General features: G+C 44.3%; 1 protein-coding gene across 4 annotated transcripts in view; it reads right to left on the bottom strand.

The window, feature by feature from the left end:
- Positions 1–24,156, bottom strand: part of afap1 (actin filament associated protein 1) — a 128,200-nt gene that overhangs the window by 25,802 nt on the left and 78,242 nt on the right. For all 4 annotated transcript variants that reach the window (XM_046318989.1, XM_046318987.1, XM_046318988.1 and 1 more), the window contains 3 exons: positions 3,048–3,156; positions 2,654–2,871; positions 2,325–2,504 (listed from right to left, as the gene is read on the bottom strand). In XM_046318989.1, coding sequence (XP_046174945.1) covers positions 2,325–2,504; positions 2,654–2,871; positions 3,048–3,156 — 507 coding nt within the window. The remainder of the gene's footprint in view (positions 1–2,324; positions 2,505–2,653; positions 2,872–3,047; positions 3,157–24,156) is intronic.

The raw sequence follows: 24,156 nt of genomic DNA, 5'->3' as shown, positions 1-24,156 counted from the left end.
TTATATCCATTATTCCATCTTTAATGTGAAATGCAAGAGTGATTATTATCGAAGCTCTGTGTCTCTGGATGGAGAAACAGAGTAGGGGAGACAGGGAGAGAGACAGAGACAGAGAGAGGAAAAGAGAGAGCGGGGAAGAGTGAGAAAGACAGAGCAAGCCAGAAAGAAAGAAAGACAAAAACTAAGGAAAGACAACAAAAAAAAGAGAGAAACAGATCCCTTTTATTCTAGGGTCCTAGGCAACATCTAGCCCTAACATCCAAACACATGCTCCACACTCTAATCTTTTTGGCTCTGTGAGCTGCTCAAACACCCCCAGGCGTAACTGTATGCAGAGCAGGCCAAGAGAATATCTCCTCCCTCACTGTACAGTTAATCATGCGAAGGTAAAATATGTGACTTCATTCCAATCCATCCACTCTATGCTCCTGTTTTGGGGTACGTCGAAACACGGCCAGCCGGGCCTCATAATTGAGTGCACTGATTGCAAGAGTCATTGGGCATGAAAAAGTAAGCATATGTCAATTAAGTAAACTAAAAACAGAGAGATTGTTTGGGGTGAGGGTGAAAGGCATGCGTTTATGTCGTGCTCACGTGTATCGGATCAATGCCGTTTTAAAGTGCATTTTAACAGACACCTGACGAAATATGCAACAATGTCCTGTCTCGAGCGATAATTATGGATGTTGTGGTTCGGTTTGTATATCTGCGCAGTCCAGTACTTCTGCTCACAGGTACCTCGGCGCTACCCGAGAGTGCTGCTTCGCTGCAGCGAATCAATAAACAACCATATTTACAATATGGAAGAATTAATCAAATCAGAACAAAAATATCAGACTAATCCCCTTTTTTCACTGCGGACATAAAGCTCTATAGAGGCCCACCATAGACGCAGGTTGACTTTTAATAGGATGATTCTTGTCCTGGAGGCAGAACTGAGCGATTTCCGCTAGATGGACCAGCTGCAAAGTCTAAATTGGCTATATTGAAAGAATTCAGAAAAACTACAATTAGGGTTAACAGTGGGGTTCAAATCAAATCACACTTTTATTCATCACATGCTTCGTAAACAACAGGTGTAGACTAACAGTGAAATGCTTACTCACTGACCCTTCTCAACAATGCAGAGAGAAAGAAATGTAATGGGAGGTTACGGTGGGGGTTTAAAATCCGATTGTATGACTTTGTGGATGTGCCAGCAAGTGACCACTGCAGAGCTGCCTCCAGAACAAGATCCATGCCAAAAAACGCAAACTTGCGAAATCTCAGGCCTCTCGGTTTTTTTTTAAAACGGGGCCCTCTTCAACAAAGTTTTTCACAGACCGTTGTGCTGTATGAAAAGGTTTCAAAAAAAGGGCCCTGTCGGTAAACTACAGAGCAGGAAATGTAATTGGCAGGAGCAGCATTCAGCAACTGGAGCAATGAAAAAACAAAAGGGGAAAAGGGGGTCTTAAAATAGCGGCACAATGGGTTTTCAACGATAAACAACGGTTTCCAAGAGGAATCTCAGGAAAGCAAGAGGTGGGGGGGGGTTGTAGAGTATGTGTGTCAGTGCATGTGTGTTTCTTTCAATTTGAACCCCCATGGCCTCTTCCATACTGCGATTGAAATGGAATAGCTCAAAGGTCTTTGGAATAACATACGGGGGGGGGGGGGCAGAGGGGAAACTAAAAAGAACAGGTCTTTGTTTGATGTCAGCGGGATGGTTTGCTTTGCGGGCTTGTCGGAGTCCCCGGGAGAGGCGGGGCTGAGAGGAAGATCTGAGAGAGACGGCTCTACGAATACTAAGCAAACATCCTGACATTAGAGTGCAGACATTAGAAACACCTGTTCAAAATAACCATCTGGGCCCTAACACAGTACCAGAAAGAAAAGTCAATCCGCTAAGGCAAAACAATGGGGACGTTATTCTCATAATATGATTATGTTATAAGTAATCTCTTCCCTTAAAAAAAACAACCAGTGGCGTACTGTACCTCTGGACAGACATTCCAGAAGAATCATGCTTCAGGATTGATGGGAAATACACTCGGTCCTGTTCTCACTCCAAAAGAGTGCACTGGACAGGGTGACCCATCTCCATAGAACCAGTCCGTTTCTGATTTACCCAACTTGTCAGTGTATCCAATGCACACATTCGTCTGGCACTCCGTCTACAATGGTGTTGCGGTAACTTGGGACCATCGTCTGACAGCAAACCTCCGTAGCTAACCTCTGTAACATCCTAATTGGTGTCTCGGGTCATTCCGTTACACCTGGACCACTCGGTCTACAATAGTGCGCCGCTGTAATGTCATAATCTGTGTCTCGGGTAATTGTGTTACCTTGAGCCACTCCTCAGCCTGCTCTTTGCTCTGTACGGCCAGGACCAGGGCATCTGCTCCCTGGTGCACTATCTTCAGCTCGTGTTTCTTCTTCTTGCCGTCCTTGGGGACGTGTGTGATGCTGCAGCCTGATAACACTAGCTCCATCTGGGGCGCCTGGTCTTTAGATGACTTGTAGCACTGGAGGAGGGAGGAGAGAGAGAGAGAGAGAGAGAGAGAGAGAGGTCAATGAACCAGTGGATCAAGTTTTTGTGTGCATCTCCGGGTGCGCGTGGCTATTGATGTGTGAAGGTGACCGTGTGTCTCTCTGTCTGTGCGTGCCTCCATACCAGCAGCTTGTTGTCCTTGATGACACAGAGCAGCTTGGTCCACTGGCCGAAGCGTTTCTTGCGCAGCAGGAAGGCACAGATGCGTGCGTCCTTGACGAGATCCATGGAGGCCTCCTCGCTAGGCCACTGGTGTCGCATCTTCTTCCCTCTACCCTTCCCGTCCTCCTCCTCCTCGTCATACGACTCATACGAACTGCTCATCTGGTCCGAATCGTAGTCTGAGAGATCGTTGAGGGATAATAAAATGTAAGATATTGACTGCAGGGGCGGGTGTAGGTGCATTGTGAGTGAACCTGTGTTCAGTCCTCACTTTAGCTTTTCAAGTGTGTTTTTCGTTGTGCGTGTGTGTTTGTGTGTATTCACATGGATGTGCGTTTGTGTTTTGTACACTTACTGGAGGTGATGTATTCTGGGGCTTTTCCAGGACTGAGGGGGACGGCCTCTTCATAGTAGCCCTCTGGGAGAGACGAGCTGGGGAGAGGAGGAGGCCCGTTGTCTGGAGGCTGGAGGAAACACAGGGAGAGAGAGGGATTGGTTACGATGCACTGTAGTCTATGGGAAAGCGCCACAGGGAGGGCAATACGTGTGTTAGAGCGTGACAGGCAGGGCGCAAACACAGGAAGTAGCTACTTCGGAGGGTCCCTTTGGTGGAACTTCAAAGATTAAGTGTGACCCCCGTCTATATGGGGGCCATCTTATCTCTAGGTTATCAATGAGACAACGGGAGGAAGGGATTCATTTAGTAATCAGCTGAGTTGACTCATGATTGGCTTTGTCACAGCACCGTGGAGGCAATCAACAGGTCAATCATTTTCACTAAGATGTGATGCTTCTCCACTTGGGCAATAACACTGGGGAGGGGGTAGAGGGAGAGAGAGGGAAGATCAAGAGAGAGAGAAGGAGATCACGAGAGAATCGAGAGAGAGAGAATCGAGAGAGATCGAGAGAGAATCGAGAGAGAATCGAGATCACGAGAGAGAGAGAGATCGAGAGAGAATCGAGAGAGAATCGAGAGAGAGAGAGAGAGAGAGAGAATCGAGATCACGAGAGAGAGAGAGAATCGAGAGAGAATCGAGAGAGAATCGAGAGAGAGAGAGAGAGAGAGAGAGAGAGAGAGAGAGAGAGAGAGAGAGAGAGAGAGAGAGAGAAAAAAAAAAGGAAAAAAAGAAGAAGAGGGTAGTAGGATGGAAAATAACACTTCTTTGTTGTCTTCCCCACTTAGCTAGCTAGGGCGCGAGGAGAAACTAACTCACGCGCTGGGGTCTTTGCCTTCGGCTCTTAAAATAACATAATTGCGGCAATAAAAATCTAATCTCTCCAAGTGCATGGAAATAAATGTCTTCGTTGACATTTAATGCGGGGATTTGAGCATTCCCAGAGTTGGTCTTCACCCAGAGTGAGAGAGTACAGAGGGAGAGAGAGAGAGAGTACAGAGAGGGAGAGAGAGTACAGAGAGAGAGAGAGAACAGAGAGAGAGAGAGAGAGAGAGACAGAGAGAGTATAGAGAGAGAGAGAACAGAGAGAGTATGGAGAGAACAGAGAGAGTATAGAGAGAGTATAGAGAGAGAGAGAGAGAGAGAGAGAGAGAGAGAGAGAGAGAGAGAGAGTATAGAGAGAGAGAGTATACAGAGAGTACAGAGAGAATAGAGAGAGAGAGAGAGAGAGAGAGAGAGAGAGAGAGAGAGAGAGAGAGAGAGAGAGAGAGAGAGAGAGAGAGAGAGAGAGAGAGAGAGAGAAGCAATTATGGCTGGTGACTCCAATAAAGTCCCAGCAACACCCCCCCCCACCCCACCCCTTGTTTTTCTCATGGAACGGTCCGCTCTAATTTCAGCAGCTGCCATTTTCTCCACCGGTGGAGGGTTTTAAGGGGGAAAATCCACCAGCGTTGTGAAACGCTAGCACTATGGGCCGTTGATCGCGGCCGCTCCCAAAAAGGCGCCAACCGACGTCACATCGATGTCCCCATCGTCATGGCAACATGGATATACGTGGCTAGTCACGGGGGTTCAAAATATGTCAAAATGTATTTGTTACCGTGTAATCAGCAAAGCATTTATACTGGACACGTGAGCTAGCCCTATAGAGAGAGAGAAGGAAATCATATGACACACAGTAGTGTTAGGATGTGGGGCAATCCATCTAACAGGTCTGCGGTGACCATATTTATACATATAGATAGGGGATTCTAAATGCAATGTCAATACGATGACTCTACACTACACTCATTAACCCAAAGGGAAATTGTAGCAGCAGTGTTTATGCCATAGACACTGGCATGCTAGTTGCCATAGTTGTAGCTAGAAACTAGGGTAAAAGTGTCAAATAGGATTATTACCAATCTGCAGCCCGTCTCTAATAACACTCAGCCACTCTGTCTAGGCCCAGGCAAACCCCAGAGACAAACACTAACCACTAATGATAAACACAAATTCATCACAGTGTGAGTTTCAGCACCAAAATGCTTCCTCAGTCTTTCTGCCTATGTCTTTACACCCTCCCCTCTTCCTTCTACAGTATTTACGCCCTTTATCTATCCATCTACACTCCCTTTCTCTCCATGTATGTTTTTTTTTTAAACCTACCTGACTTGCCGAGTTAAATAAAAGGTTAAGAACAAATTCTTATTTACAACGACGGCCTACACTGGCCAAACCCGGACGGCGCTTGGCCAATTGTGCACCGCCCTATGGGAATCCCAATCACGTCCGTTTATGATATAGCCTGGATTCGAAACCAGGGTCTCTGTAGAGACACCTCTAGCACTGAGATGCATTGCCTTAGACCGCTGCGACACTCTGGAGCCCCTCCGCCTACTCCTAGTGTTATCTCCTAAGGGGAAGTATGTACCCCCTATCTAGTATCTACCCTCGCTCTCCATCTACCCTCTGCCTCCCTCGCTCTCCATCTACCCTCTGCCTCCCTCGCTCTCCATCTACCCTCTGCCTCCCTCGCTCTCCATCTACCCTCTGCCTCCATCTACCCTCTCCCTCCCTCTCTCCCCATCTACCCTCTCCCTCCCTCTCTCCCCATCTACCCTCTCCCTCCCTCTCTCCCCATCTACACTCTCCCTCCCTATCTCCCCATCTACCCTCTGTCCCCATCTACCCTCTCCCCCATCTACCCTCTCCCCCATCTACCCTCTCCCCATCTACCTTCTCCCTCCCTCGCTCTCAGTCTACCCTCTCCCTCCCTCCCTCCCTATCAGTCTACCCTCTCCCTCCCTCCCTCTCAAGTCTACCCTCTCCCTCCCTCCCTCTCAGTCTACCCTCTCCCTCCCTCCCTCTCAGTCTACCCTCTCCCTCCCTCTCCGTCTACCCTCTCCCTCCCTCCCTCTCCGTCTACCCTCTCCCTCCCTCCCTCTCAGTCTATCCTCTCCCTCCCTCCCTCGCTCTCCGTCTACCCTCGCTCTCCGTCTACCCTCGCTCTCCGTCTACCCTCGCTCTCCGTCTACCCTCTCCCCGCTCTCCGTCTACCCTCTCCCCGTCTACCCTCTCCCCGTCTACCCTCTCCCCGTCTACCCTGTCTCCATCTATCCTCTCCCTCCATCTACCCTCTCCCTCCATCTACCCTCTCCCTCCATCTACCCTCTCCCTCCATCTACGTATACTCCCCCTCTCTCTGTCCATCTACCCTCCCCATCGCCCCTCTCTCTGTCCATCTACCCTCCCCATCGCCCCTCTCTCTGTCCATCTACCCTCCCCATCGCCCCTCTCTCTGTCCATCTACCCTCCCCATCGCCCCTCTCTCTGTCCATCTACCCTCCCCCATCGCCCCTCTCTCTGTCCATCTACCCTCCCTGTCTCCCTTTGTCTATATATTCCCTTTCCATCTAGAACTTTAACTCCAAGCAATGGCTCAACCCCAAAACCTCATCATATTTCCTCTGGGAAACAGTGCTTTGTGGTGAACTCATTTTTTGGCAAGGTCACTGGCCCACTAAACTCCACAGATGCTCCCCCAACCCCCCCTGACCCTCCCAGAAACTTCCCCACTGCACCAAAGGAGGAAGAGAGAAAGAAAGAAAGTTGAGTGAGCGAGTGGAAGACTTCAAAATCAAGAAAGAAAAAATGTTCAGCCTTGACATTTGAACAATAAGCTCTGGTAAAATACATCCTCTTGGCATTTGAACAATAAGCTCTGGTAAAATACATCCTCTTGGCATTTGAACAATAAGCTCTGGTAAAATACATCCTCTTGGCATTTGAACAATAAGCTCTGGTAAAATACATCCTCTTGACATTTGAACAATAAGCTCTGGTAAAATACATCCTCTTGGCATTTGAACAATAAGCTCTGGTAAAATACATCCTCTTGACATTTGAACAATAAGCTCTGGTAAAATACATCCTCTTGACATTTGAACAATAAGCTCTGGTAAAATACATCCTCTTGACATTTGAACAATAAGCTCTGGTAAAATACATCCTCTTGACATTTGAACAATAAGCTCTGGTAAAATACATCCTCTTGACATTTGAACAATAAGCTCTGGTAAAATACATCCTCTTGACATTTGAACAATAAGCTCTGGTAAAATACATCCTCTTGACATTTGAACAATAAGCTCTGGTAAAATACATCCTCTTGGCATTTGAACAATAAGCTCTGGTAAAATACATCCTCTTGACATTTGAACAATAAGCTCTGGTAAAATACATCCTCTTGACATTTGAACAATAAGCTCTGGTAAAATACATCCTCTTGACATTTGAACAATAAGCTCTGGTAAAATACATCCTCTTGGCATTTGAACAATAAGCTCTGGTAAAATACATCCTCTTGGCATTTGAACAATAAGCTCTGGTAAAATACATCCTCTTGGCATTTGAACAATAAGCTCTGGTAAAATACATCCTCTTGACATTTGAACAATAAGCTCTGGTAAAATACATCCTCTTGGCATTTGAACAATAAGCTCTGGTAAAATACATCCTCTTGACATTTGAACAATAAGCTCTGGTAAAATACATCCTCTTGGCATTTGAACAATAAGCTCTGGTAAAATACATCCTCTTGACATTTGAACAATAAGCTCTGGTAAAATACATCCTCTTGACATTTGAACAATAAGCTCTGGTAAAATACATCCTCTTGACATTTGAACAATAAGCTCTGGTAAAATACATCCTCTTGACATTTGAACAATAAGCTCTGGTAAAATACATCCTCTTGGCATTTGAACAATAAGCTCTGGTAAAATACATCCTCTTGACATTTGAACAATAAGCTCTGGTAAAATACATCCTCTTGACATTTGAACAATAAGCTCTGGTAAAATACATCCTCTTGACATTTGAACAATAAGCTCTGGTAAAATACATCCTCTTGGCATTTGAACAATAAGCTCTGGTAAAATACATCCTCTTGACATTTGAACAATAAGCTCTGGTAAAATACATCCTCTTGACATTTGAACAATAAGCTCTGGTAAAATACATCCTCTTGACATTTGAACAATAAGCTCTGGTAAAATACATCCTCTTGACATTTGAACAATAAGCTCTGGTAAAATACATCCTCTTGGCATTTGAACAATAAGCTCTGGTAAAATACATCCTCTTGACATTTGAACAATAAGCTCTGGTAAAATACATCCTCTTGGCATTTGAACAATAAGCTCTGGTAAAATACATCCTCTTGACATTTGAACAATAAGCTCTGGTAAAATACAACCTCTTGACATTTGAACAATAAGCTCTGGTAAAATACATCCTCTTGACATTTGAACAATAAGCTCTGGTAAAATACATCCTCTTGGCATTTGAACAATAAGCTCTGGTAAAATACATCCTCTTGGCATTTGAACAATAAGCTCTGGTAAAATACATCCTCTTGACATTTGAACAATAAGCTCTGGTAAAATACATCCTCTTGACATTTGAACAATAAGCTCTGGTAAAATACATCCTCTTGGCATTTGAACAATAAGCTCTGGTAAAATACATCCTCTTGACATTTGAACAATAAGCTCTGGTAAAATACATCCTCTTGGCATTTGAACAATAAGCTCTGGTAAAATACATCCTCTTGGCATTTGAACAATAAGCTCTGGTAAAATACATCCTCTTGGCATTTGAACAATAAGCTCTGGTAAAATACATCCTCTTGGCATTTGAACAATAAGCTCTGGTAAAATACATCCTCTTGGCATTTGAACAATAAGCTCTGGTAAAATACATCCTCTTGGCATTTGAACAATAAGCTCTGGTAAAATACATCCTCTTGGCATTTGAACAATAAGCTCTGGTAAAATACATCCTCTTGGCATTTGAACAATAAGCTCTGGTAAAATACATCCTCTTGGCATTTGAACAATAAGCTCTGGTAAAATACATCCTCTTGGCATTTGAACAATAAGCTCTGGTAAAATACATCCTCTTGGCATTTGAACAATAAGCTCTGGTAAAATACATCCTCTTGGCATTTGAACAATAAGCTCTGGTAAAATACATCCTCTTGACATTTGAACAATAAGCTCTGGTAAAATACATCCTCTTGACATTTGAACAATAAGCTCTGGTAAAATACATCCTCTTGACATTTGAACAATAAGCTCTGGTAAAATACATCCTCTTGACATTTGAACAATAAGCTCTGGTAAAATACATCCTCTTGGCATTTGAACAATAAGCTCTGGTAAAATACATCCTCTTGGCATTTGAACAATAAGCTCTGGTAAAATACATCCTCTTGGCATTTGAACAATAAGCTCTGGTAAAATACATCCTCTTGACATTTGAACAATAAGCTCTGGTAAAATACATCCTCTTGGCATTTGAACAATAAGCTCTGGTAAAATACATCCTCTTGACATTTGAACAATAAGCTCTGGTAAAATACATCCTCTTGGCATTTGAACAATAAGCTCTGGTAAAATACATCCTCTTGGCATTTGAACAATAAGCTCTGGTAAAATACATCCTCTTGGCATTTGAACAATAAGCTCTGGTAAAATACATCCTCTTGGCATTTGAACAATAAGCTCTGGTAAAATACATCCTCTTGACATTTGAACAATAAGCTCTGGTAAAATACATCCTCTTGACATTTGAACAATAAGCTCTGGTAAAATACATCCTCTTGACATTTGAACAATAAGCTCTGGTAAAATACATCCTCTTGGCATTTGAACAATAAGCTCTGGTAAAATACATCCTCTTGACATTTGAACATTTGAACAATAAGCTCTGGTAAAATACATCCTCTTGGCATTTGAACAATAAGCTCTGGTAAAATACATCCTCTTGGCATTTGAACAATAAGCTCTGGTAAAATACATCCTCTTGACATTTGAACAATAAGCTCTGGTAAAATACATCCTCTTGGCATTTGAACAATAAGCTCTGGTAAAATACATCCTCTTGGCATTTGAACAATAAGCTCTGGTAAAATACATCCTCTTGACATTTGAACAATAAGCTCTGGTTTGAAAAATACATCCTCTTGACATTTGAACAATAAGCTCTGGTAAAATACATCCTCTTGGCATTTGAACAATAAGCTCTGGTAAAATACATCCTCTTGGCATTTGAACAATAAGCTCTGGTAAAATACATCCTCTTGGCATTTGAACAATAAGCTCTGGTAAAATACATCCTCTTGGCATTTGAACAATAAGCTCTGGTAAAATACATCCTCTTGACATTTGAACAATAAGCTCTGGTAAAATACATCCTCTTGGCATTTGAACAATAAGCTCTGGTAAAATACATCCTCTTGACATTTGAACAATAAGCTCTGGTAAAATACATCCTCTTGGCATTTGAACAATAAGCTCTGGTAAAATACATCCTCTTGGCATTTTACCTTAAAACACAAAAGCTGGAGGTTGTGTTTGTGTTCGTGTGGTGGACTGCTTGGACTGTTGATGTTGGAAGGCCATAACCTCTCAGCAGTATCAGAATGTGCTCATTTCCTTCTTAGAGCATGTTAGCAACAATAGCAGCATTAATAACTCTCGAGACTTGAAAGTTTTAGATTTGCGTTTTCAAACGCAATTGAAATTACTTAAGATGGAGATTGGAGTTGTGACCCCATCACTCTACTATGAGCGTTATTCAGGGTCTGGTCAAGTGCATTGGACACACACACACACACACACACACACACACACACACACACACACACACACACACACACACACACACACACACACACACACACACACACACACACACACACACACACACACACACACACACACACACACACACACACACACCTACTTTTTGAACAGCTTGTTCGCATCCCAGAAATAATCTGGCTTGACGAATCACACGATCCGAACTAATAGAATGCATTGTGGTCCAAGTGCATTCCAGCCTCTGATTGACCGTAAACAAACACCATCCGTAAACACCACAGAGGTGTCGGATCCAGATCGATGTCTACACGGCTAATTAGCCCTAATCATTAGCATCTTGTTCAGCTGATCCTTACGCTGTACGCATGCAGTTCCAAACAAACCCTGAAAGTTTTGAAATACTATTGAACCAAGTTCTCCTATAGATGCATATGGCCTTGAACCCACCAATTCCGTTCCACATCCCTAAGCTATCTGCATAATACACTCCTATTGTGAATTCCCACCCATGCATCTTTTAGATTAACAGATCTGTGCATGTGATGCCCTTAAACCCAGCAATTTCCCCAATTCCAGGGAGCAGCCCATGTGTAATTAGGGAGCAGCAGTAAGGGAGGCCTGACTGTCCTTGGTTTGGAGACAATGTGGGGGAGATTTTTGTCTTTCTAGCTTGGGCTTAGCTCTCCATACCGCAATCCATTCTCTGTCTGTCTGCGTAGGAGGGGTAGTCAGTGTTGTGTCAATGTTTTTGCTGTCGTGGGAGTTGTGGGAACACAGAGGGGACAGAAGCAGGCTGACTCGCAGTTCTCCATACACTATATAATAAAAACTACGTAGACACCCCTTCGAATGAATGGTTTTGGCTATTTCAGCCACACCTGTTGCTGACAGGTGTATAAAATCGAGCACACAGCCATGCAATCTCCAAAGACAAACATTGATAGTAGAATGGCCTAAATGAAGAGCTGTGACTTTCAATGTGGCACCATCATCGGAATCCACCTTTTAAATAAGTCAGTCCATAAAATTCTTGCCCTGCTAGAGCTGCCTGGGTCAACTGTAAGCGCCGTTAGCCTAGGAGCAACAATGGCTCATGAAGTGGTAGGCCACACAAGCTCACAGAATGGGACCGCCGAGTGCTGAAGCATGTAATGCGCCAAAATCACCCATCCTTGGTTGTAACAGTCACTACGAGATCCAAACTGCCTCTGGAAGCTCACGTGTTCGTCGGGAGCTTCATGAAATAGATGTCCATGGCCGAGCAGCCACACACAAGTCTAAGATCACCATGCGCAATGCCAAGCGTCGGCTAGAGCGGTGTAAAGCTTGCCGCCATTGGACTCTGGAGTAGTTGAAACGCGTTCCCCGGAAATGACGATTCACGCCATCTGGCAGTCCGACCGACGGATCTGGGTTTGGCGGATGCCAGAACGCTACCTGCCCGAATGCATAGTGCCAACTGTAAAGTTTGGTGGAGGATGAATAATGGTCTGGGGCCTTGTTTCATGGTTGAGACTAGGCCATTAATTCCAGTGAAGGGAAATCTTAACGCTACAGCATACAATGACATTCTAGACGATTCTTTACATCCAACATTGTGTCAACAGTTTGGTCAAGGCCCTTTCCTGTTTCAGCCTTGACCAGGTCATTACAGAAATGGTTAAATCGAGATAGGTGTGGAAGAACTTGACTGCCCTGCACAGAGCCCTGACCTCAACTCCATCGTACACATTGGGATGAATTGGAACACCGACTGCAAGCCAGGCCTAATCGCCCAACATCAGTGTCCGACCTCAATAATGCTGAATAAAATCAAGTCCCTGCAGCAATGTTCCAACATCTAGTGGAAAGCCTTCCCAGAAGAGTGAAGGCTGTTAAGAGCAGCAAAGGGACCAACTCAATATTAATGTCCATGATTTTGGAATGAGATGTTTGACGAGCAGGTATCCACATACTTTTGGTCATGAAGTGAATATTTAAAATAAAAAAACTTTCATTTTTGGAGTTAGAAATGACATATACCAATTAATTATTGAAGAATATAACATACATTTTAAAGACTCATGTCTATAATTCTCTTTTTTCTTGGTTTTAATTTAGTTATAGTAGTGTCAAAAGCTGGCCAACATACTTTGTATTAGCCCATGGTGAACAACAACGCACGTTTTCTTCCATCTCATTCTCCATGACCCTGCCATTCCTATTCTAATATGGGTCCAGTCAAGTGCAGCCAACTTTCATCTGAGCTTTTCTGCTTACTAAATATGGAGGTCATATCTCTGCCAGCCCCTGCAGCAGTTGGGGTCATCAGTGCATCTAAACCAAACAAGAGGGGGGAGAATTACTGATACGCATTGCGTGTGCATTCACACACACACACACACACACACACACACACACACACACACACACACACACACACACACACACACACACACACACACACACACACACACACACACACACACACACACACACACACACACACACACACACACACACACACACACACACACACACACACACACACACACACACCATGGAGCCGTGCTAAGGCAGCACTTCACGGCGTATCAAACTGACTTCTGGGCCTCTGAGCCTTTGGCCTGGCCTTAGTGAACTCGCATGCACTGTAGGAACAAAAACAGTCTCTAGCACGCCTACCCCGCTCTCAATATGAAACTGCCCCTGACGGTTGAAGGATGGTGAATAGTCCATTGTGTCTGAGAGAAACTCAAACCGGACTTCTACAGATTAGTCACTAGCGCACTCATACCAGTCCAAGAGCTTCTTGAACACGCACACTCATGAAGACGCCCACATCCAGCTACTCTCACTCATGCACACACACCATACCAGCTACTCTCACTCATGCACACACACCATACCAGCTACTCTCACTCATGCACACACACCATACCAGCTACTCTCACTCATGCACACACACCATACCAGCTACTCTCACTCATGCACACACACCATACCAGCTACTCTCACTCATGCACACACACCATACCAGCTACTCTCACTCATGCACACACACCATACCAGCTACTCTCACTCATGCACACACACCATACCAGCTACTCTCACTCATGCACACACACCATACCAGCTACTCTCACTCATGCACACACACCATACCAGCTACTCTCACTCATGCACACACACCATACCAGCTACTCTCACTCATGCACACACACCATACCAGCTACTCTCACTCATGCACACACACCATACCAGCTACTCTCACTCATGCACACACACCATACCAGCTACTCTCACTCATGCACACACACCATACCAGCTACTCTCACTCATGCACACACACCATACCAGTGGTTGGTGTGGAAAAAGCACCCTCTGCTGGATCCAAAAACCTAGCACTCCTCCCTTTCAGAACAAGCATGGCCACTGAGCCATGTTCACTGATGCTAATCTGCGTGTTACACCAAACTGTTTTTACACGACCTGCCCACATTAGTGGAACCTCAGCAAACCCTTGTACCAGTTCCCATTCCGGATTCTATTCTCTCCCTCCCTCCTTCCCTCCCTCCCTCCCTATTTTCCTGGGAATGGGAGTGGGGGATAAGTCTGTGTTTCTAGGCAGGTGTGCTCGTGCAGGCAGCCGGGGCGGATGTGCCAGTCTGAATGCCGAGAAGGGAAAAACCCAGCACAAGAGAAACAAGCATTGAGGGAGTGTGGAGCAGAGGAGTGATAGGAAACTTCCAGACCTCCACACCTCTTCCCCTCTTTCTGCCACCTCACAATGAGGTGTCAATATGGGCCAGAGGGAGGGGAGGGGTCCGGTGGAATGCACCCCAAAAAAATATTGGGGGCACTGTGCAAAGTCTGCTGAGCGCAAACGTTGTGAAAACGATGTGCAACGTTCAGCGGGTTTACTGTGAACACTGAGGCTGTACCCGCTTTAAGTTGACATTTTAACTGTGGCCAAGTATGCTGCTGTGACTATTTGATAATAATGTGAGCCTACCAGAGTGGCCTACTATCAAAAACAATGGAGAAAATGCATCCAATAACATTTTAACATTGAAATAGCTGTTTTATCATTCAGCCTACAGTAGCAGCCAATGTGTGGTGTTCAACGTAGGACTACATTCCATGAGACTTTTGAAAAAACACGTGCAGGGCTTGACATTAACCTGTTTATCCCCTTGTCCTTCAGACATGGAGGTAACTGAAAATGTTGTGTTGTTTGAGGCAAGAAACCACCTTACAAATGAAAATGCATTATTATTCCCATAACATTATTACAGCGAATCAGACAAATTATGCTACCCTCTGCCTATTGGCTACTTAGCTTATTCAACTGTCTCAAAATTCAAAACTGACCCTTTAAGACAAACTTTTCAAAGATGTCTAGAAAAATGTATGTTTTGTGCTCTTGTAGGAAGCAATCACTCCCCTATTGCTGACTACAAATGATGTATTATGGGGCTAATAACTTACTAACTAGTAAAGGATATGAACAAAATGTGCACAAGTAAATGTGCACACATGCAGCTCTCGCTTGAACTCAAAACAATCACATCTACTCACAACTGCTCATGCTGTGAACACAGTCCAGTGCAAAGTAAAATGGCAAGGATCCATATGGCAAAGGCCTATTTGCATATAGGCCTACTGCAGCTCTGATTGGTTATGCTGCACCAGTTTGTGTAGAGTACGGGCTGAGTCATGTATGTCAGTGCGATAGAATCCTACTACGATGCATTCTGCCGAAAACAAAATCTCTTGTATAGTTCATTTTGTTTCGGTATCTTAATTCGATCACAATTGCCACAGTAAAGGGAAACGTTGATAGTGTTAACAGAGAAAACTCTAGAACAGTGGTCACCAACCTTTTGAGTCAACATCACTTCCTGGGTCAAAAATACCCAAATCTACCACTCAGATTTTTTTTTAAACATGACTTAAAAAAATGTAAGCCTATGCAACATGAACCAATTAAAAACAGTACTGTAGCCATTAGGTTTGTGCAGTAAGCTATAGGCCCAATACATTATCACTGCATATAGGCTTTCTTTGAATTGCCCTGCCATTGCACTGTTGTTTGGGATTTAAAAAATATATAATATTTCAAACTTTGAGGTAGGCTATGTGATCACACCGGCAATAGAGCCGTTGTTGGATTACTTGTGAGGCACAGCGAAGTGAGCATACACTTCACAGGAGGCTGGTGGCACCTTAATTAGGGAGAATTGACTTGTGGTAATGGCTGGAGCGGTTTCCATGTGTTTGATGCCATTTCATTTGCTCTAATCCGGCCATTATTAATGAGCTCTTCTCCCCTCAGCAATTTACTTTTTATTTCACTGGGCTGATGGTGCCTGCATCTGCTGGTCAGACTCAGAGTAGGGAGAGAGCAGAAGATTGAGGGTCCGCCTCTCTACATCCGTCCGCTCTCCCATTCCTCCACTGACACAAACCAAAAAACGGACACCGTCTTCCAGCTGATGGCAAAACTTGATGGCAAACATGATTTCTGCCTCATGCACCAATTCATGCCGTTACTCCTATGAACATGAGAAAGTGAAATATTCCTCGATATTAAAAAAGCCCCAAGCCACTAATAATAACAACAACGCAAGCCTGTAGATACACTGTCCTACTCATTCTTTCCTGCTGCACCGATTGTTGTAGCGCTGAGCGGAAATAGAAAGAACGCGCATTTTACGGATGATGTTGAATACAAAGTGTTGAATACAAAGTGTTGAATACAAAGTGTTGAATACAAAGTGTTGAATACAAAGTGTTGAATACAAAGTGTTGAATACAAAGTGTTGAATACAAAGTGTTGAATACAAAGTGTTGAATACAAAGAGTTGAATACAAAGTGTTGAATACAAAGTGTTGACAGTGCTGAGTAAGAACTCAAACATGAATACAGCAGCTCTTTGCTGTATTCGTTGCCAGTCTCCCTCTAGTCATGGTTTTAAAATCTCACAGTATTAACTCTGATGTAGCTTTCTTTTATGCCTGCTACGTTACTGCAGACACGGTAATCGGAGCCTCCGATTGGCCAACGGTAGACCTATAGTGCACTTGATTTGCTCTCCGGGCCTTCCAGGAAGGCAGAGTTTGTACCTTCAGACACATGAAATGGTTCAAAATGGCAACAGTTGAATCAGGTGTACCTACCGCCATCAGCCCAAGACAAAATTAAAAAAAGAAACAAGGCTTTATCATTGGGTTTTTTACAGATATATTTGGCGATCGACTAGGGAATGCCTTAGAGATTGACCAATCGATCGCGATCGACCTGTTGGTGACCACTGCTCTACAAAGTTGAGACGTTTAATCTTGTGCTTCTCTCCGTGGGCTGATATTTCTTCTGTGTGGCAGTCTCGGGGCTACTGCGCACCCACACAGCTTACAGGGAACATTGGTCAGGGGTAGAGCCTGGGATAGAGGGGCCGAGAAGGGCCCTGCTTTTGTTGGACAGCCCCCTGAGTGTCTGTTTGGGCTGGAATGGACTTTGCCTATTGTACTGGGAGAGAGCTGGCATAGTGAAACTGGCACACACACTCACATACTCATTCACTCCGAACACACATCCACACTCACATACCGAACAGACCCTCACTTACTTAGTCACACAGGAAGCTTGGTCCTTGCCAACTACCTACAGTCAGTCGTCATTCAGTTAGTTTAAGAGAGCGCTCTCATTCACCGAGTCAAATACGTATTCAGCTAGATCTTAATGCTTTGTTTTACTCCGTTTTAGAGGCAGGGTGAGTTTTCGCTTAGTTTCTTTATATAGTCAGTTAGATCACATCATCGATGGGAAGAGAGAGAGACTTGGCCCTATAAAAACGGTCTTTGAAAGCGTTTTGGGGGAAAAGGAGCGAAATTGGTTTTCCATTTGTGCTCCAGTTTTCAGGGAAACTATTTCCAAAAGAGTTTATACGCATAAAGGCCCATGGAGGTTGGTGGCTCTTCACGCCACGGTCCCATCACGTGATCTTTTAAAAGTGTCACTGCTCGTCATGAGATTTCCTTACCGTAATGAAAAAAAATGTGATTAAAAATGGAGATTTACCGCTTGTTGTGTCGTTTCCACAGAGATGTGGGAGCTGTTTCATCATGGATTTGTTGTTCTGTGTCAACAGTAAATCATATTTAATTGCCTTTGTCCATGACACAATACGATGGTGAGGTGACTGCATTTAACTGCGGTTAGACCAACCACCAAGTGTGGGAAGTCCACTGAGAAACTAATGCCCAAGCAAGTGATGGCAGGGCCAATTTTGCATAAGTTGGCCATCAATACCACAGTATATTGAAACGAACACCCCAAACCAAATCACAAGCAACTAACTAAATGGGTGAATTGATTAATTGGGAAGTGATTGATTCAGCTCCAGGCTCATACTGTGTACGCACATCAAGGATTCATTGTTACATGCCAGCACTAAATGTGTCTCTCTTTTAGGTTAGAATTGGATTGACCAAATACAGAAGAATCGGGCTTATCCAACCACAACACAGCAATGGCCATTGTGACAGACTATTGGCTTTCAAGTGGTTGTTGTTAGCAATTCTTATCAGTAATGTTCTTTCTTTCCAACCCCCCACAAGGTTTTCAACAATTCAGACACTTGCAAAAAGAGACCCCATTAAATAGTACTGAAGACCAACTCAGTACACGGTAGGGATAGGAATGTGTGTATGTATAGAGATCCACGTGTGGAAACGTTCTACAGTAGACTGACATGAAGGAAAGCACACAGAGAAGAAGAAAAATAATCAAGGAACTCACAAACACAGTGGGAGAGTGATTCCACTGTGTGAGTATTTTTGTGTGTGCATGTGTGTCTACACTAACTCGGACACAAAGCCCTCGGCCGAGACACATATTTATCTTAACGAGCGCTTGGGGAGGAAACGAGGAGGAGGAGCGAGTTGTCTCAGTCAGGAGTAGAGAGAGAGATAGAGATAGAGATAGAGATAGAGATATAGAGAGATATAGAGAGATATAGAGAGACAGACAGACAGACAAATTAAACACAAATGGAGCTCGTCTGCCTCAGAGAGACAAACACAGCCAGGCGGATTGGATAACCGAGTGGACTGGAGAACGGAGTGTGTGGTTGTGTGTGTAAGAGGAAGATCGTGTATATGCTCTGACTGTAAACACAAAACTATGTGGACACCCCTTCAAATTTGTGGATTCGGCTATTTCAGACCCACCAATTGTTGACGGGTGTATAAAATCGAGTACATAGTCATGCAATCTCCATAGACAAACATTGGCAGTAGAATGGCCTTACTGAAGAGCTCAGTGACTTTCAACGTAACACCGTCATTGGATGCCGCTTTTCTAACAAGTCAGTTCGGCAAATTTCTGCCCTGCTAGAGCTGCCCCGGTCAATTCTAAGTGCCGTTATTGTGAAGTGGAAACATCTAGGAGCAACAACAGCTCAGCAGCGAAGTGTAGTGATGAATCACGCTTCAGTTCGATGGACGAATCTGAGTTTGGTGGATGTCAGGAGAACGCTACCTGCCCGAATGCCAACTGTAAAGTTTGGTGGAGGAGGAATAATGGCATTCTAGACAACTCTGTGCTTCCAACTTTGTGGCAACAGTTTGGGGAAGGCCCTTTCCTATTTCAGCATGACAATGCCACTGGGAACAAAGTGAGGTCCATAAAGAAATGGTTTGTCGGGATCATTGTGGAATAACTTGACTGGCCTATACAGAGCCCTGACCTCAACCCCATCAAACATCTTTGGGATGAATTGGAACGCCGACTGCGAGCCAGGCCCAATCGCCCAACACCAGTGCCAGACCTCACTAATGCTATTGTGGCTGAATGGAAGCAAGTCCCTGCAGCAATGTTCCAACATCTAGTGTAAAGTCTTCCCAGAAGAGTGGAAGCTTCAATAGCGGCAAAGGGGGGGGACCAACTCCATATTAATGCCCATGATTTTGGAATGAGATGTTGGACGAGCAGCTGTCCACAGACTTTTGGTCGTGTATCTCTGTATGTTCACGTACAAATATGTGTATATCGGGCGTGTGTATGCGAACAAGAAAGATAAAATGTGTGTGTATGAGTGACTCTCTATGAAAATGTGTGTAGGGGGTGGCTGGGTTGATTTGGGGAGAGGTTGATTTGGGGAGAGGAGGAGGTGAGGTGTGTGTGTGGGGGGGGGGGACTCGCCAACATCAACACAGATGGAATTCATTTGTCTCAGCAGCAGGCCTGGCTAGGCTTGCCCCATACTCTCCTGCATCGAACTGGGATGGAGCAGCACCACTCTCAAACCCACACTCCATGCAATGTATCTGAGAGCAACTGAGGCTGGGCTATTCATCTGTCTCAAAGTAATGACATCAAATAGAGGCACATGTACACGCCTAACACCCTGTGTGATGGCTATCGGTAAGGGTCAAGGTGTAGACTGAAACCCTGCTGTTGAAACACCACAGGGAGCGTAGCTGAGAGAAAAAAGGGAGAGCGAGAGATAGAGAGAGACAGAGAGAGATAGGATGGACTGTTCCCACGAGGTTTCAGTCAGTCTGTGTCAATCTGAACGCCTGGTGGCAATTATGACTGCCTAATCACGGCCAGCTGTGTGTGTGTGTGTGTGTGTGTGTGTGTGTGTGTGTGTGTGTGTGTGTGTGTGTGTGTGTGTGTGTGTGTGTGTGTGTGTGTGTGTGTGTGTGTGTGTGTGTGTGTGTGTGTGTGTGTGTGTGTGTGTGTGTGTGTGTGTGTGTGTAACATGGGCATACAAGAGTAAAGAAACTCCCCCTTCATCCTCTGTCTGATACACAGATTTATGAGGTGAGGGTTGGATGGTGTTGCAGTGTATACCAAAACTGCTATACTTTTCCAATACAAGAACATTAAACATTTTGTTACTTGTAGTACCTCTGTCAAATGTGTCTCGCGTCACATAGACATTGTGAGGATCGAGTCTGTCTGGTCATTAGACTGAATCTTCTCAAGGGGGCTGTATAGCTGGCCAGGCTGCACTTGCGCAAGCCATTTTTGAGCAGCAAGCAAAGGGAGAGAAAATGCAGACAGCATGGCTCCTTCAAAAGGGAAACATCATCCCTTGTTGACAACACTGGCTGCAGAAGCTAAACTATGGGAATACATGTATTACAGAGCAGCCCAGGAAACAACTAAGCAAAAGCAAAAGGTGTTACAAAGCAGAGCAGTGCAAGGGAGGGCTAGTTCCAAAACATTTCAAATATTATTATTTTTTTACACATGACATTTGCATTGTAGCGTTGTCATTCTATGAAAATTTGAATTATGTTCGAGTGACAATGACATGAAAATATATTCAGCGTGACATTTGTGAGCATTATAATATGATTAGACAACTCAAAAGGCCAGTAGCCATTAGCCAGCCAGCAGCCCTGGGCGAAGTGTTGCACCCTGGGAAGTGAATTGCACTCTGGGAATAGTACTATGATGTGTAAAATGTTTTTCTATGGCCTGTAGACTATCTGATCTAATGAGCTTCAAAGTGTGGTTTGTGTCATTTTGGAACTATTCATTTAATACATTCAATTATTTAGCTGTAATGAATTATATGTCTAATGAATGTCATTTGACACAATATATATTATGGCCATAGATTAGCAAATTAACACTGATATGTATCAAACTACATAAAAAAAAATATTTAGACATAATTGGTTTGGCATAAGAAAAATGTAAGGTATTCTGTTATTTAATATAGTGTTAATTTTTTTTTGGCAAGAATTTGAATATAGAATATATTCTATTTGTTCTACCAGTTATCAACATTTTGTTCAATGTTTTAAAAAAAAGTAAAGCCCAGTGATTATACTGTGTCTTTAGTTAATATGTTATTTATTTTTGCCCTGGTATTGTTTCAGCATCATCAGAGTATCATTTTGGTATTGAGTACAATTTCAGTATCAAGTATTAATATACTAAACTGGGTATAAAAATCCAAAATCTGGTATCGTGACAACACTAGTTATAGGTACTTTTAAAATGACTCAAGAAGCCCCTGCACTTAGTGAGAGTGCGTGAGTGTGCGTGTATACCCCGAGTACTGCCAGTGACTGAAGGTCAAAGAAGGGCCCTGTTTCAAAGATAATTCGATAAAAATCCAAGTAACTTCACAGATCTTCATTGTAAAGGGTTGAAACACCGTTTCCCATGCTTGTTCAATGAACCATAAACAATGAATGAACATGCACCTGTGGAACGGTCGTTAAGACACTAACAGTTTACAGACGGTAGGCAATCAAGGTCACAGTTATGAAATCTTAGGACACTAAAGAGGCCTTTCGACTGACTTTGAAAAACAAAAGAAAGATGCCCAGGGTCCCTGCTCATCTGCGTGAACGTGCCTTAGGCCTGCAGATGTGGCCAGGGCAATAAATTGCAATGTCCGTACTGTGAGACGCCTAAGACAGCGCTACAGGGAGACAGGACGGACAGCTGATCGTCCTCGCAGTGGCAGACCACATGTAACAACACCTGCACAGGATCGGTACATCCGAACATCACACCTGCGGGACAGGTACAGGATGGCAAACGACTTTCATTGTATTTTTTATTTAACCTTTATTTAACCAATCTCATTGAGATTTAAAAGCTATTTTTCAAGAGCGTCCTGGCCAATTACAAAAACAACAACTGCCTGAGTTACACCAGGAACGCACAATCCCTCCATCAGTGCTCAAACTGTCCGCAATAGGCTGAGAGAAGCTGGACTGAGGGCTTGTAGGCCTGTTGTAAGGCAGGTCCTCACCAGACATCACCGGCAACAATGTTGCCTATGGGCACAAACCCACCGTCGCTGGACCAGACAGGACTGGGAAAAAAAGTGCTCTTCACTGGCGAGCCGCGGTTGTGTGTCACCAGGGGTGATGGTCGGATTTGCGTTTATCGTCGAAGGATTGAGCATTACACCGAGGCCTATACTCTGGAGCGGGATTGATTTGGAGGTGGAGGGTCCGTCATGGTCTGGGGCGGTGTGTAACAGCATCATCGGACTGAGATTGCAGCCATTGCAGGCAATCTCAACGCTATGCGTTACAGGGAAGACATCCTCCACCCTCATGTGGTACCCTTACTGCAGGCTCATCCTGACATGACCCTCCAGCATGATAATGCCACCAGCCATACTGCTCGTTCTGTGCGTGACTTCTTGCAAGACAGGAGTGTCAGTGTTCTGCCATGGCCAGCGAAGAGCCCGGATCTCAATACCATTGAGCACGTCTGGGACCTGTTTGATCGGAGGGTGAGGGCTAGGGCCATTCCCCCATAAAATGCCCGGGAACTTGCAGGTGCCTTGGTGGAAGAGTGGAGTAACATATCACAGCAAGAACTGGCAAATCTGGTGCAGTCCATGAGGAGGAGATGCACTGCAGTACTTAATGCAGCTGGTGGCCACACCAGATACGGACTTATTTTTGATTTTGAACCCCCCTTTGTTCAGGGACACATTCTATTTCTGTTAGTCACATGTCTGTGGAACTTGTTCAGTTTATGTCTCAGTTGTTGAATCTTGTTATCTTCATACAAATATTTACACATGTTAAAAAATAAACGCAGTTGACAATGAGAGGATGCTTCTTTTTTTGTTGAGTTCATTTTATGTTTCCAATAAAAAAACTAAGAGATCTAAGTATCCAGATCCCTCTCTACACATGGAACAGTTTCCATCCTCACCCCTGCAGCCTCAAGAAACTCACTCTGTCTACAACCGACATTAACCTTTGACAATTTTTTCCTTAAGACTTTCATTTCCTGGAAGTAGGGCTCTGAGTTTTACCTGACACCCTGAACATGTGACCTGGTCAGGAAAACTCCTGTCCTGGAGTTAAGAGCCCTTAGCCTGGTTAAACCAGACTGGGACCTGTACTCACCAAGTGATGGTTTGGCTTCACAGGTTTAACCAGGCTACAGGGTCGTACCCTTGTTTACTAATCTATCTACTCTTGAGGTAAAGACAAGCACTAAGCACCCTCTATTCTACAGGCTGTGTGTTAACAGGAGTGGGATAGGGTCGTGACACTGTGTTGACGAACAACCATTTCATTGATCCCTGCATTCCTGTCTGGCCCTGACTGAGGACAGTGTTAGACTGGAATCACAGAAGACTGGAGCTACTGTGTGGGAATGAGCAAGAGAAGGGAACTCTTAATGGGGTTGAGCTCATTCAAGGCCTCAGGTTTCAAAAATGTTTGCAGTGGTGAAGAAATCGTCACATGAACACCTCCAATATGCTGTCGCTCTCTTGAGCATACACACACAGTACTCTCTCATACATTTTCCCTAACGCGCACGCACACGCACACGCACACGCACACACACACACACACACACACACACACACACACACACACACACACACACACACACACACACACACACACACACACACACACACAGGAGGGG

Source organism: Oncorhynchus gorbuscha, linkage group LG21 (genome assembly GCF_021184085.1).
Source record: "Oncorhynchus gorbuscha isolate QuinsamMale2020 ecotype Even-year linkage group LG21, OgorEven_v1.0, whole genome shotgun sequence".
Classification (NCBI taxonomy): Eukaryota; Metazoa; Chordata; class Actinopteri; order Salmoniformes; family Salmonidae; genus Oncorhynchus; species Oncorhynchus gorbuscha.
The sequence above is the reverse complement of the archived record's forward strand: the minus strand, read 5'-3'. Positions and strand labels throughout refer to the sequence as shown.